This window comes from Papio anubis, chromosome 12, assembly GCF_008728515.1.
Source record: "Papio anubis isolate 15944 chromosome 12, Panubis1.0, whole genome shotgun sequence".
Lineage (NCBI taxonomy): Eukaryota > Metazoa > Chordata > Mammalia > Primates > Cercopithecidae > Papio > Papio anubis.
Genome location: NC_044987.1, coordinates 94,555,967 through 94,568,945, shown reverse-complemented (window position 1 = coordinate 94,568,945; position 12,979 = coordinate 94,555,967). Strand labels below are relative to the sequence as shown.

Sequence of the window (12,979 nt, the reverse complement as noted above, 5' to 3'; positions counted from 1 at the left end):
TTATCTTAAAGATTTAAAAATTGTGCTGGACAGAGCTTCTGACCTATCTGAAGTCAGAAGCCTAATTAGCAAGAGTGAGGGCTCCAGGAACACATGAGAGCCATCTTCAAATTTTGAAAGTCTATATAATGTAAAAGAGGGATTAAATTTTTTGTCTCTGGATCCAGGAGGCCAAATTAGGATCTGTGGTGAAAATTTCAGGGAGATGAATATTCTTCCAAATGTTGGATTGAAAACAATAATCTGAACTATCCAACAATGAACTTCTTCATAAAGTATTATGTTTCCCATAGTCAGGAAGATCACTTGGCAGGAAAGTTGTGTAAGAGATTAAATTATTAGAAGTGTTGATTGAACCAGACCATTTAACATCCTTTCCAAATCTGAGAGTTTATGATTCTAAAACCCAGCTCTTCAGAGTCCTAGCTCCTTAATCTTCTATACAATCTTGGGCAACCAATACCATTCTCCAAGAATTTAGAATATTATATTTCTGCCAGCAATAGATACATAATCTTAACAATCCAACACACAGGGAAAATGACATAGAAGTAGAAGATTGAAAAATATGCCTCTCCACTTTTCTCCATTTAGATTCCAAATCCTCTCACAACCTTGCCCAAGGTAATTTCTTATGTCAAACTATATTTTGCAAAGCAGAATAGGACATTTTGAGTCTCATTCTTTGAAAATAGGATAATCAATCAGGAAAGACAGACAGAGATGAGGTGACCCCAATGATCTTGCTAATAAGACCAGAAGCAAGAGTCTTGATTTAAAAATCTCCAAAGACCGCCATTTCTGCAACCAATAATGCACAAAAATGTGTATCAGAAGAATATGAGCTAACAGTAGACAAAAAACTGAGAACAAGTTCAAGCAGAGAGGCTGAAACCATCATCCCCAAACACAAAAGTAAGGTGAGTTAGATTTTTTTTTTCAGCTATCAAGAAAGCCCAAAAATGACCTAAGATGAAATACTGCCAAAAAGACCTTTTCCTTCACATTCTTTGTCCTATGAAGATAAACATTGTCAACATTTAAAAATAGCATTTTCTTTATTCTGCAATTTCTCTATCCCTTCTCCCCACCCCTGCATGATCTTAGACATTGTGATATGGCAACAATAACATAACATGAGCACTATTTTCCTCATGATTATTTATAGAAGTAAAGAATATAATTTATCCAATGTCATATAAGGCAAACAAATGCAAAGAATCATTTTTCCATGTTTATTACTCCCCTCTGCAGAAAGAATGCCTAGTTATTTTGGAGTATGGCCATTACCTCCATCAATGAAAGTTAATAAATGAAGGTGTCCTTGCAATCTCCCATTTTTACAGGCTTTGAATCGTTCTTCTCCAAAGCTCCTTTATCAATACACTTTGCAGGTATGTAGAGCTAAGAGCCACACACCCAGGGAGCTAGTTAGAGGCCTAGATTCTGATATGGAGCAATAGGTCATTTCCTACATTTTACAGCTGAGATTTTAAGTGTTCAAAGAAGGGTTCAGGGCCTACACTTTGATGAGAGAAATCTGCATTTCCTTCTCTTATTATTGGCTGTGAGAATCAGAACAGCAGAAAGGAGAAGCTTGCACTTTCCGACAGACTTCTTTCTAAAGGACATTTTCTCATTGAATCACACAGTCCATTCATTCATTTGTAGTTTTTCATAATTTCATTCATTCATTCAGAAGTATTCATTCATAGTTTTTCCTTCCTCTTATGGAAAATTCATTCTGATTCTACATACACATTGCCAAAAGGAAAACATACAGGACATTTAAGAATATCAGTCATATTCCCAGATCCACAGGCCTTTCTGATATACCAAGTGGTACAATACCCTGTTCTCACTAAGAATGGTGAAGGAGATTTGACGTGATGATGGATGTCCTCTCCCCTAACACTAAAAGATCTGACATTCAGGAGTGCCGATAAGCAAAAGACGAAGCAGTTTACCTGTCATTGCTGTTGTTGTGAGATCCTGAGTCTTAGGCTATGAATTACCAAACCAGGACCAAATCCAGTTATTTTGCTTCTGTGCTGTTGAGTGGCTGTTTGAGTGCACAGTTGAAGTAACTGGATCAATTATGAAAATATCGCTTAGTGATATTCCCTCTATAAATCTTCACTTTCAGTTCTGTCTATATATGATGTCTGTATCTATTATTGAATGATAATTAGAAAAGAAAAATCTAGGCCTTGTTTTATCTTTCCAGACTCCTAACATCTCCCACTATCTTAGGACAACATCAGAAATGCAAATTCCACATGGGTATAAATTTCATGCTATTCATTCTTCAAACTGAACCTCCTGAATTCATGATCAAAGCAAAATCAAGCAGCAACTTAATGACCTGTGAAGGAAAGAAATTTTCTATTTTCTTGATTGGGCGACTGAGCCATGAACTGGAGGTTTTCGAAGCAGAATTTCGAACGATTGCTTTCATTCATTTATCTTTGGATTATCTTCGAGTTGCTAGCATGTATTTTTCACATCTGTCTAACATTGTACCCAAGTAGCTTGTGATGACAACTGGCATTTCAAAGCTCCACCCACATGCATCAGCCTCAGGTCAAACTTCATACTTGAGCAGGAACTTTGCAAAGAAAATATGTTCAAAGTATAGAAATCAGATAAAGCTTCCTCAGGTATCCATCTACCATTTCTGTTACTTTTTATTCTAATTCAATATGTGTTTCTACCAAAAACCAGAGTAGCCAAAGTTAGAGAAATTCCACATTTTTCTCAGATTAGAGAAAATATCATCAGTAACATTTTGCAATTTAAAATCTCTCATTTGACTCTCAAGTTTGACTTGAGTCCAGCATATTTCCTTGTTGAAGTGGAATGGCAAAAACCATCAGGATAAATATCTAATTTAAGCCAGTTGAGATTTTAAAAGACCACTTTAAATTATATATCCCTTTGAAAATCTATGTTATGCCTTCCTTCCTCAAAAAAGAGATGCTACGTATACACACACTCAAAATTTTGCATATTATTTCAGATGGTTCTAGAATGCCTTATGGTCTATCATTGAACCTACTGAAAGTCCATGAACCCTATGTTAAAAACTTTGACTCTACCTATATCAAATGCCAACAGGCATTTGTGCCCCACTGGCACAGTACGTTCTGTCCTCTAAATCAGGCTTGTCCAACCCACACCCTGCGGGCCACATGCGATCCAGGATGGCTTTGAATGTGGCCCAACAAAAATTCATAAACTTTCTTAAAACATTATGAGATTTTTTTGTGTGTGTGTTATCCCATCAGCTATGGTTAGTGTTAGTGCATTTTATGTTTGGCCCAGGACAATTCTGCTTCTTCCAATGTGGCCCAGAGAAGCCAAAAGACTGGACACCCCTGCTGTAAAGGACACATTAGTTTAGAACAGAGAGTAGAGAAATAGGAGCCAATTTTACCCATGAAGCTTCCCGACAAACCTGAGCATCCCCTGGAAAATCCACAGACACCACATTCTCATCTCAGAAACTTTATTAAAGATGCATAGTTCCCACCACCCTCACCCAATAGTACACCAGGAAAAAATAGTACCAGAGGAAACAAACCTACAAGAACAAGATAGAAGTAGGTGTTATTTTTGTTTTCCTGAAAGGAGTGGTATGAGGGGGAAAAATAGAAAAAGCTAGTGCCTAGCCAGCAGAATTTCTAATTTTCCCCACCTAAATAGGCCATACCAGATCTGAAAAAAAAAAAAAAGAAAGTATTCCTTTGACACCCAGAAGACAAGGAAATACAGTGTTCCAAAGCAAGAGTCAGTTTCCTGAATTAGTTTAGGTTTCTTGATCCCAGAGAGCTCCAGGTCACCAATAGGAAGAGGCTAATGACACTCAAGGTAAACAGCCTGCTGGAAGCCTAAAGCTACCCAGATGGTTATTCTTACTAGCTGTCCCTATTGCCACCCACTACAGGCCCTTCAGGAAGGAATGAGCCAGCCAAGCCAAAGACAGCCTTCTTCTATGCTCTTAGCCAGCACTCCTCTTGACCCCTGCCCTCCTGCAATGCATGATGCATGAGGGAGGTTTTGCAATCACTCCCTCTCACTCTGTCCCAGCTCTCAGTCCAACAGTGATAAGGTTTTGCAAATCTCCTCACTGGACTTTAGAGATACAATTCTATTCGGAAGCCTATCGGTGTTGAGTTTTCCTGTCATGCCATTATGCTACGTTCAAGTTTCCACCAGGTTGTTTGCTTTGGTACCTTTCTTTGCATGAAGCGATCCACTTGGAGCTGCTACTGGTCCCGTTGGGTCCTACAGTACTTCAGTGACTCTCAGGTTAGCCTTGGACTCATCTGGTAGACTCATTAGTCTCTTTCTTTTTTAGCTGCTGAAGGAAACTTAACTAATTTCTCTGGGAGGAGAAAGGCACAATTCATTTCTCAGCCCAAATCCTGAACTATGTTTTAGTTAAGTCTCATAAACACTCCTTTTCCCTGGTTTCTAAAGTAATAGTATATGGTCTCCATGAAGGTAAGTCCAACTCTGAATTCCTAGCATCCTAGAGCCATGTCTGGCATACAGAAGACCCCAAATATTGATTCAATGAACAAATATCTCAGTAATCTTTGCTTCTCTTCAATGTTACTTCCTACCCATGTTTATCCTTGGATCACAAGCATTCTAATAGGCCTGGTACATAGTAGGTTCTCAAAATACATTTGCTGACTAACTTAGGAAGGGAAGACACAGTTCTTAAGAGATATTCTATGGGGGTTAATAAAATGTCTTAATTGCCTTTTTAAAACACACATGAAATACTATTTTGTATAGGCTATTAGTGGCTTGAATGTTAGCTATGTATGGTCCCCACAAGTTATGTTTTATCAGGATTTTCTTCTTTGGTGGGAAGCGGTACTTTAGGGTAGACCTATTCTGCTTCCTGCTGAGACCACTAATTATTGTGTTTGCCAGCATCTGACAAAATTGCATGCCATAATGATAAGCACCTTTGACATGGTTACTTTAAAAAGATAGGAACCCAAGAAGCAGTGAGTGGCTAGCAGCACTGCCTGCTTGGTTTGCAGAAGCCTCTCTCAAGAAGGGCTACCAACAATAAGCTGATGCAAACTCAAGAGGGCCAATCACCCAAGAAAACATGGACAGCTTGAAAAAGCTGCTTTTTAAAAGGCTTCAAAGAATGTGCAGGGAGTGATGGGAACCCCAAGCCTATTTATATCATGCCCTCAGCCAGAGACTGACAGAAATTTAAAACACTATTGCACAAGTGACCTTATAAATGAAATCACAGTGCTGTGGGGGTTTCCCTGGTTTCTGGGTGGCGAGGAATAGAGAAGGGCCCTGTCTTGAGTATTCACAAGCTAGCGCATTTCTGCCACACTCTTTGGGGCCCAAGTTTCACCCCTCAGGAGCTATAGCCAGGAAAAGAGAAAATCTACACCATACTAGGAAAACTGCTCCAGATGCAGATGCACTATTTGAGTTTGATTAATCCTCCACTGGAGGAACATGGCCCATCTGGGAGCCCATTTCAAAACAAACTGTAGAAGAAAAGCAAAGAGGGAAACAGAGGAGACAAGAGATATGTAAACACTTTCCAGTGAAGCTGAAGCGCGAGGGGCAAACTCCAAAGAAATCGAACGCAATGTTTACATACTTCCACTCTTGCAGCTCTGAGTAACGAATTACCCCCACATACCAAGTCAGTATTGAGAACATTTCCCAACAGGCTGGAATATAGAGCTCTTAAGCTGATTTGATTCCACCAGAAAACTCATCCAGATATGCTTCCTTGGACCAAAAATGAAGGAATTGTTGAGTAAATCATGGTTGATGAAAATCACTGAATATTACACTATCAATAGTTTAAGTGTAAATCAAGTTAAAACATAAAAAGCCACAGTTGACCCATGTATGCCTACAGTTCCATTATTGGAACGCTAAGCATGTGGGAGTTATTTATATCCTACTGCTCAAGGTCATCACCAAGTTCTGATTGCAAAAATTCTAAAAATTGCAACCTCAGGCATAAACGGGTTTTTAAAAAGGTGATAGTGGAGTGGTACGCAAACTCTATGGATCCCGACTTTATGAAAACAATATTATCCATAGGTGGATAAGAACAAGAAGGAAACATGAAAAAATGAAAATGGTTTTCATACCAGGCTTGAATTGTCACTGTATCTCTGGGGATAAGAGAATAAGGAGGGCTCTCCCCAAAATAAAACTTCCTATATGGCACTTCTTATGCCAAGGTAAGAAAAACAGTTATAGATGAGGAAAAAAAGGTAGGCAGTAGTAGTCAGTGCATCCAGTTCACTGACAACCACAAGAGCCCACCTCCCCAAATGGCATCACCAGCTTCCAGCTGTCTAGAGATGAGAAAATCAGCATGTGAGTGTGCAATGCTCAGGAAGGTCAGAGACATTTTGCCAAGGAATTGCTATTGGGAAGCACAGTGATTTATTTTCCTTACTGGTAGCAGGGATTCTGTCTGTGCTGTCGGTGATCCAGGGACCGTCTTCGTCTGGGATGGGGTGTGCAGTAGAAAAGGTGTGAAAGATGTAACCTCCCGAAGTGCTGCTCCTTTCACTGGAGGATCCGCTGCTCACGTCATCGTCAGTAGGGTTGCTGGGGTAGATGTCTTCAGGATTCGTTCTATATTCTCCTTTCTTGACATAGCGAGTGCCATCGGGGTTAACAATAGCTGGGAGAGAGAAAAGGTTCTTACAGAACTTCACAGCTCATATTTTGAGTTTGTGGATTAGCATTTAACATAATGACTTCAAAGCTATTTTCCTCTGCAATGAAAAACACCTATCTATCCAGTGATGGGACAGAGTGGCAGATGCACTTAGAAAGTGCAGCATCCCATCCCCCCACACACCCTGGGGATGAGGCAGGAAACAAGGAAGTACTGGGGAGTCCCATCCCCATGTTTGAATCCCAGCTTCATAGAGCTCTGGACAAGGCAACTCTGAGCTTCAGTTTCCTCATTTGTAAAATGGGGATTAAGTGATACATTGTAAGTAAAGTGCTCAGCACAGTATTCAAAATACAGTGGGTGCTCAATAAATAATCATCCTCCCACTTGGTTCCCTACTGTCCCTTCTGAAGTACATATAAAATGTGTTGCTATTAATTCCATATATTCCTCCAAAAAGGATTTGAAGTAGCAGACTAATAGCCTCAGCAGGGAAGATACATCTGAAAATTGATGAAGATTTAGATTTTCTTTTTTAAGGGGCAAATTTTGTCTGCTTGTGCAAACACCCACTTCTGGCTAGGAAATCAACAGGTCTAAATACAGACAGAGCCTTTGCAGTTCTCTGTGAAATTCAACCTGGAAATTAACAAGCACAGATATACACGAAGATCAACATCTGTGGTTGCAACAAGCACATGACTAGAATGAACTGGAGAAGAAAAAGCCTGAATGGATTCATTCATTATTCTTCCCTAAAAGTATTTGCTGCTCTCAAGTCTGGGCCACTCACTACGCAAGTGAGATGAAATTGTTTTCTGCTGTATTGCATTGATGGGACTAAAGGTTCTTTTTGGCCACCTATTTAGCTTGCTCAAATGGAACTTTTTTTTTTTTTTGAGATGGAATCTCACTCTGTTGCCCAGGCTGGGGTACAGTGGTATAATCTCGGCGTGCTGCAACCTCTGCCTCCCAGGTTCAAGCAGCTCTCCTGCCTCAGCCTCCCAAGTAGCTGGGACTACAAGTGCACGCCACCACACCCAGCTAATTTTTGTATTTTTAGTTGACATGGGGTTTCACCATGTTGGCCAGGCTGGTCTTGAACTCTTGACCTCAGGTAATCTGCCTGCCTCGGCCTGGGATTACAGGAGTGAGCCACTGTGCCAAGCCTCAAGTGGAACTATTAATAATACATAAATGAAAAAAAAATCAACGTGTCAATCACCCTGGTAATCTCTGCAGGTGAGGATTTGACAAGGAAATATTGTTGACCAAACTCTTACAGGTCTGGACTTCAAAAGAGAACTGTGGGTATCAAAGAAACAGGGCATTTACTAAACATCTACTATGGGCTGGGCATACATTAGACATAGTGTCTTTTACAAATTTCCTGAAAATTCTCATAGGTTGTTCCATTATACGTATGAGAAAACTGAGGATCAGAAAAACTATGTCACTCCTCTAAAATCTCACACATGGTGAGGAACTGGGATTTCAAACCGGGCCTGACCGAGACAGCACATCTCATGTCATAGCCATCATGGTGTGAAGCCTCCCCTTCCTATTGCAAGGCACAGGTCAGGGACAATTCCTTACACAACAATGTGGGGCTGGGTTTGTATGGTCTACAAAGATTCTCATCCGTCTGCCACTGCAACATCATGCCCATGAGCACTGTCAGTGTCCAGCTGTGAGGAAGCAGAAATCAGACCTCCTCAACACTGTACTGTTTCCCATTAAATGAGGCTCAGAGGCAGTAAGATCAGGGTTAGCAGACTAGCCTATTTGAAAGTTCTGGTTCAGATTTTCTGATTTCTAAAATGCTGGAATAGGCCAGGCATGGTGGCTCATGCCCGTAACCCTGGCACTTGGGAGGTTGAGGAGGGAGGATTGCTTGAGCCCAGGAGTTCAAGACCAGCCTGGACAACATAGTGAGACCCCCATGTCTATTTTTTAAAAATGCATGAATATATACATCTGTGGATAATCAAATATCAGGATGATTTAAGATGGATGTGGTATAAATAATGTCAAAACTCATATCAGGAAGTTTATATCCTTCATGATTATCTTTCAATACTTCAGTTATATCAAACATGAAATTGCTAATTGGGGCCAAAATGCCCCTATGCCCGACACTTATTAATCCCCCTTTATAAGAGAGAACATGACTCAGACCCAGAGTTTTCAGCAGCTACAAATTAAGAACATTATTTAATTTTTCTTACATTTTAATATGTTATTAAGGTTGCCTTCTATTGATGATGTGGTGTTGGTTTTCCATGTGCAATTTCTTTTTTAAAAATAAATGCATTTTAAGTAGAAAACAATGGGTCAATTAAATAAAAAAATCAAGTAAATGATAGCATTGTATATATAGAGATACCAAAAACATGTGAAAGTGGGTTTCGAATGACTGAAGTTTGAGGAACGACGCATGAGTGTAAACCAGAGAGCAGTTTCAAGTCATTGCAGAAAAAAGGGAAGGGACACTGAATTAAAGCCAACTGTCCTTAGTCTTAGGGAAATGACTAATATTCTTTTTATTTATTTATTTATTTTTCTTGAAATGGAGTCTCACTCTGTTGCCCAGGCTGGAGTGCAGTGGCGCAATCTCAGCTCATTACAACCTCTGCCTCCTGGGTTCAAGCCATTCTCCTGCCTCAGCCTCCCGAGTAGCTGGGATTACAGGTGCCTGTCACTACACCCAGCTAATTTTTTGTATTTTTAGTAGAGATAAGGTTTCGCCATATTGGTCAGGCTGGTCTCAAACTTCTGACCTCAAGTGATCCAACCACCTCAGCCTCCCAAAGTGCTGGATTACAGAAGTAAGCCACCACACCTGGCCTAATGTTCTATTCAAATATACCATAGAGAACCCACCTGAGCCCCTTCCCCAAAATAGGAAAATTCAATTAAAATTAGAAGAGAGACATACTTATGGTAATTGGTCCATCAAAGGCATTGGGCAGGTCTGTGACTGATGTACAATCTTCTTTAGGTGGAGCTATGGGGTAGGAAAAAAAAAAGGATGAGAACACTTTAAAAATATGAGGAAAATCTATTCTCATTTTTATTAGTCAGTTAGGATGGAGTTTTATTATAACTTGTCCCAAATAATTTTCTTTTTCCAAAACTCCGTAAGTTGGCTAGGAATTTCTCTGTCTTCTGTGATGCGTTTTCCATTTTTACTTGATTTCATAAATTTCTGGAACTTATGAAATTTCCAGAAATTTCCCCACCCCCATGGATTCATTCATTAATAAATGTACATTCTATATCAGGCACTGTGGAAGCCTGAGATAGACATGGCTCCTTCTCTAATGCAAACACATTAGGGAGGATTTTTTAAGTTTGTGATTATAAAGGTAATGCAGGAACATTGTAAAAAATTTAAAAGTAAAGTATGAACTATCATGAGAAAATCATTTATAATCTGGGCAATCCACAGAAATGATGAGAAAACATGACAGACACACAATCAAATGTTTATCAACATGAACAGCCTGACAATCTGAAGGTTAAAATAACATAATCATAACAAAGAATTTACTCAGTTGAAATATTAAAAACCAAATGAATCTCTAGTCTTTCATTAATGTAGTAATGTATTTATTAATTTAGCTGATCTTTTGAAGTGCTTACTCTGTATAGACAGCTTCTCAGCATGTTGCTTCTGAGGTTGACCACCTTTGGCCTAGGTGCCCACAATATTTTTCAAGGTTACTGTTTTGGCATACCTCATTATTGGTATTTCTGGATTTTTTCCTCTTGTTCTCCATTTATCCTCTGCTCTTTCATCCCTTTCTTTAGGAATAAAGATTTCTGCCTGAATCTTGGACCTGACTGATCATCCACAGATGTTACTGGTAGCCCTCTGAGCAGCACTGTCTCAAGCCCCCTGACAACAGGCCCTGAAACTTCCACCCTGCATTTCATTCCTTGTGTCTTAAAAGCAGACTGCAGAGTAGCTGAAGCAACCTTCCATTCATGCCAAAGTGCTTTATTCTGTGACTAGACCTTGAATTGAGTTCTAAAGCCTCAGAGAGCTTTAAACTGGTTTTGCTGCTGTAGAAAGGTTAAGTCCATTTGTGCATTACAGTTTTTGTACTGTGTGTGTGCATATGTAAATGTAAAATGGAAATTTATTTGTTAGGTTAGTTTCTCCCAGAATTGCTCCTGGCAAAGAGGAAGAAGGAGATGGATGGGTGGAGACGGATAGATGGATAGAGAGAGGGAGGGAGGAAGAGAGGCAGGCAGACAGACTGCTATCACAAGTATTTTAAGTGTCCTGCTATAATTTTTGCGTGCGCATAAAAGTGAATAGAAACACAAGTTGAACAAAACAGGTTTTGTTTGCTTCCTATACATGCGAGCATCTTTTCCCACAGATAAAAGAGGATAACCTTAACCTGCCCATTTCTTTGGCCTCATAGTGAAACTAACTGTCAGTTTTATACATTCGATTGGAAAAAACAAAGTTTTAGGAAAAGCCATTCTTGCAAAGCTGTTCTAAAAGATTTCTCAGATTTTTTAAAAAAGAAATATCACCTCCTTGGCGAGGCCATTCCTTACCATCCAATCTAAACTGCTTCATCACTCCCCCACACCTGTCACCATCACATAGCATCTTGCTCTCATTTCTTCTTCATGTTTACCACTATATAAACTTATCTTGTTCATCTTACTTGATGGCTGTTAATGGCACATCTCTCAATCACTGCTTCCTGCTACCTGCCTCCCTCCCTAGAAATATATAAGTTCCACAGATGAGTAATAACTTTATCTGTCTTGGCCAGAACGTTTATGTGTGATGGGGACAGATAAACATGCAATAAAAATGTGTTAAATAGATGAAAAAAGAAAAAAGTACCAATATAATTTCCCAAGGGTCTATTCTTCCAGTAAACGCACCTAAGATGTTAACCCCCCAAAATGGGTCTCCAAATATGTACAGGTCAAGCATTTAGATTATCCCTAAATGATAATGCCATAAGAAATAATTAAAGGAAGTTACATCTATAACTCTTCATTTATTACTTTTAAGCATCTACTCAACACTTATATGCCAGACCATATAAAAGGAGAAAAGAAGATGAGCATGCTTCTGTCCCTGCTTGTGAGAAATTCACAAGGTCATCGGGGACAGTAATAATTAATACTAATTTAGCTTTTTACAGTTTTCAAAAATATTTTCCAAAATTATTGCACTTGAAAATAAGGGCATATAACCAACCTGGGAGATTTGGTGGAGTATCTATCTTGTTTCTCATGGAAATATCAGCAGAAACTGACCCAACCTATGAGATGTTTCTGATATTTGTATGTTGTGCATACCTGGAACCAGGCTTTGGATTATGGCTTCTTAACGCCAGGGATGCAGCAACCTCCCCCAACTTCAAATATAACTGCAAGTAACAGTACACTGGGAATTTCCAGGCAGCAAGTTGTAATAGAATGGAGCATGATGTCAAAAACCCTAAGACAGTTTTGTAAATTGTTAGAGCATTTGTTCACATGGACCCCCTTCATGCTCCAATTCACCTTAACTTTTATAAAGAACATCAAATCTGGCAAATACGCTTAGTGGATGGTGACCCAAATGTGCAATTAACACACTCATGCTCTCATGTCGGATTCCAGGGCCTCATTAGATAGCCTTTCTTTCCATTTAATGAGCTCTGTACTGCTTGGAAAGCTAGACCTGGTGAGGTATTCCTGAATCTGAGGACTTGTTAGAAATTCTCTGAGGTGGGTATTCTCATAAACCTTGGCTTCAACACACCAAAATAACCAAGAGAAACATTAATTATTCAGTCTAGCCACTAATCTCCAGATAGAAAAGCACCCTCTTCAATGCTGGATACATTTTAGTTATCTCAGAAATATTCTCAAATAGTTGTTGAATAAAGGAGGAAATGAATAAACAAATACATGTAGAATCTTCCCTTTAATTCTACCTTCAGAATAAAATGAGGCACTTGACTGAAAGCAAGCTTAAATGAATCAATTCAAGTCAGTTCTGTGTTCACACAGAAGTCACCAGGCTCACATTGGTCCTCAGCCACTGAGAATGAGGGGAAAAAAACCACAAAGGTCTTTTCAAGTTCTGCCTTATTTTCATTTGTTAGCCACAGGCCATGTTTTCTAAAAATATTGCTAAAACTTTAAGCTTATGGAAGCTATCTACTAAGATCAAGCTGACTTTTGTCCCTATAGCTGTTTTATGGGGGGATCACAGCACTGGGACAGGACCACCTACTAGCAGCTTTCAGGCTAAAT

At 39.4% G+C, this 12,979-nt stretch overlaps 1 protein-coding gene across 31 annotated transcripts in view; it reads right to left on the bottom strand.

The window, feature by feature from the left end:
- The window catches only part of CD44 (CD44 molecule (Indian blood group)), a 91,625-nt gene that overhangs the window by 35,163 nt on the left and 43,483 nt on the right, over nucleotides 1–12,979 (bottom strand). For all 31 annotated transcript variants that reach the window (XM_003910038.4, XM_021925905.2, XM_031653419.1 and 28 more), the window contains exons 4-5: nucleotides 9,636–9,704; nucleotides 6,470–6,700 (exon numbers count right to left, since the gene is read on the bottom strand). In XM_003910038.4, coding sequence (XP_003910087.1) covers nucleotides 6,470–6,700; nucleotides 9,636–9,704 — 300 coding nt within the window. The remainder of the gene's footprint in view (nucleotides 1–6,469; nucleotides 6,701–9,635; nucleotides 9,705–12,979) is intronic.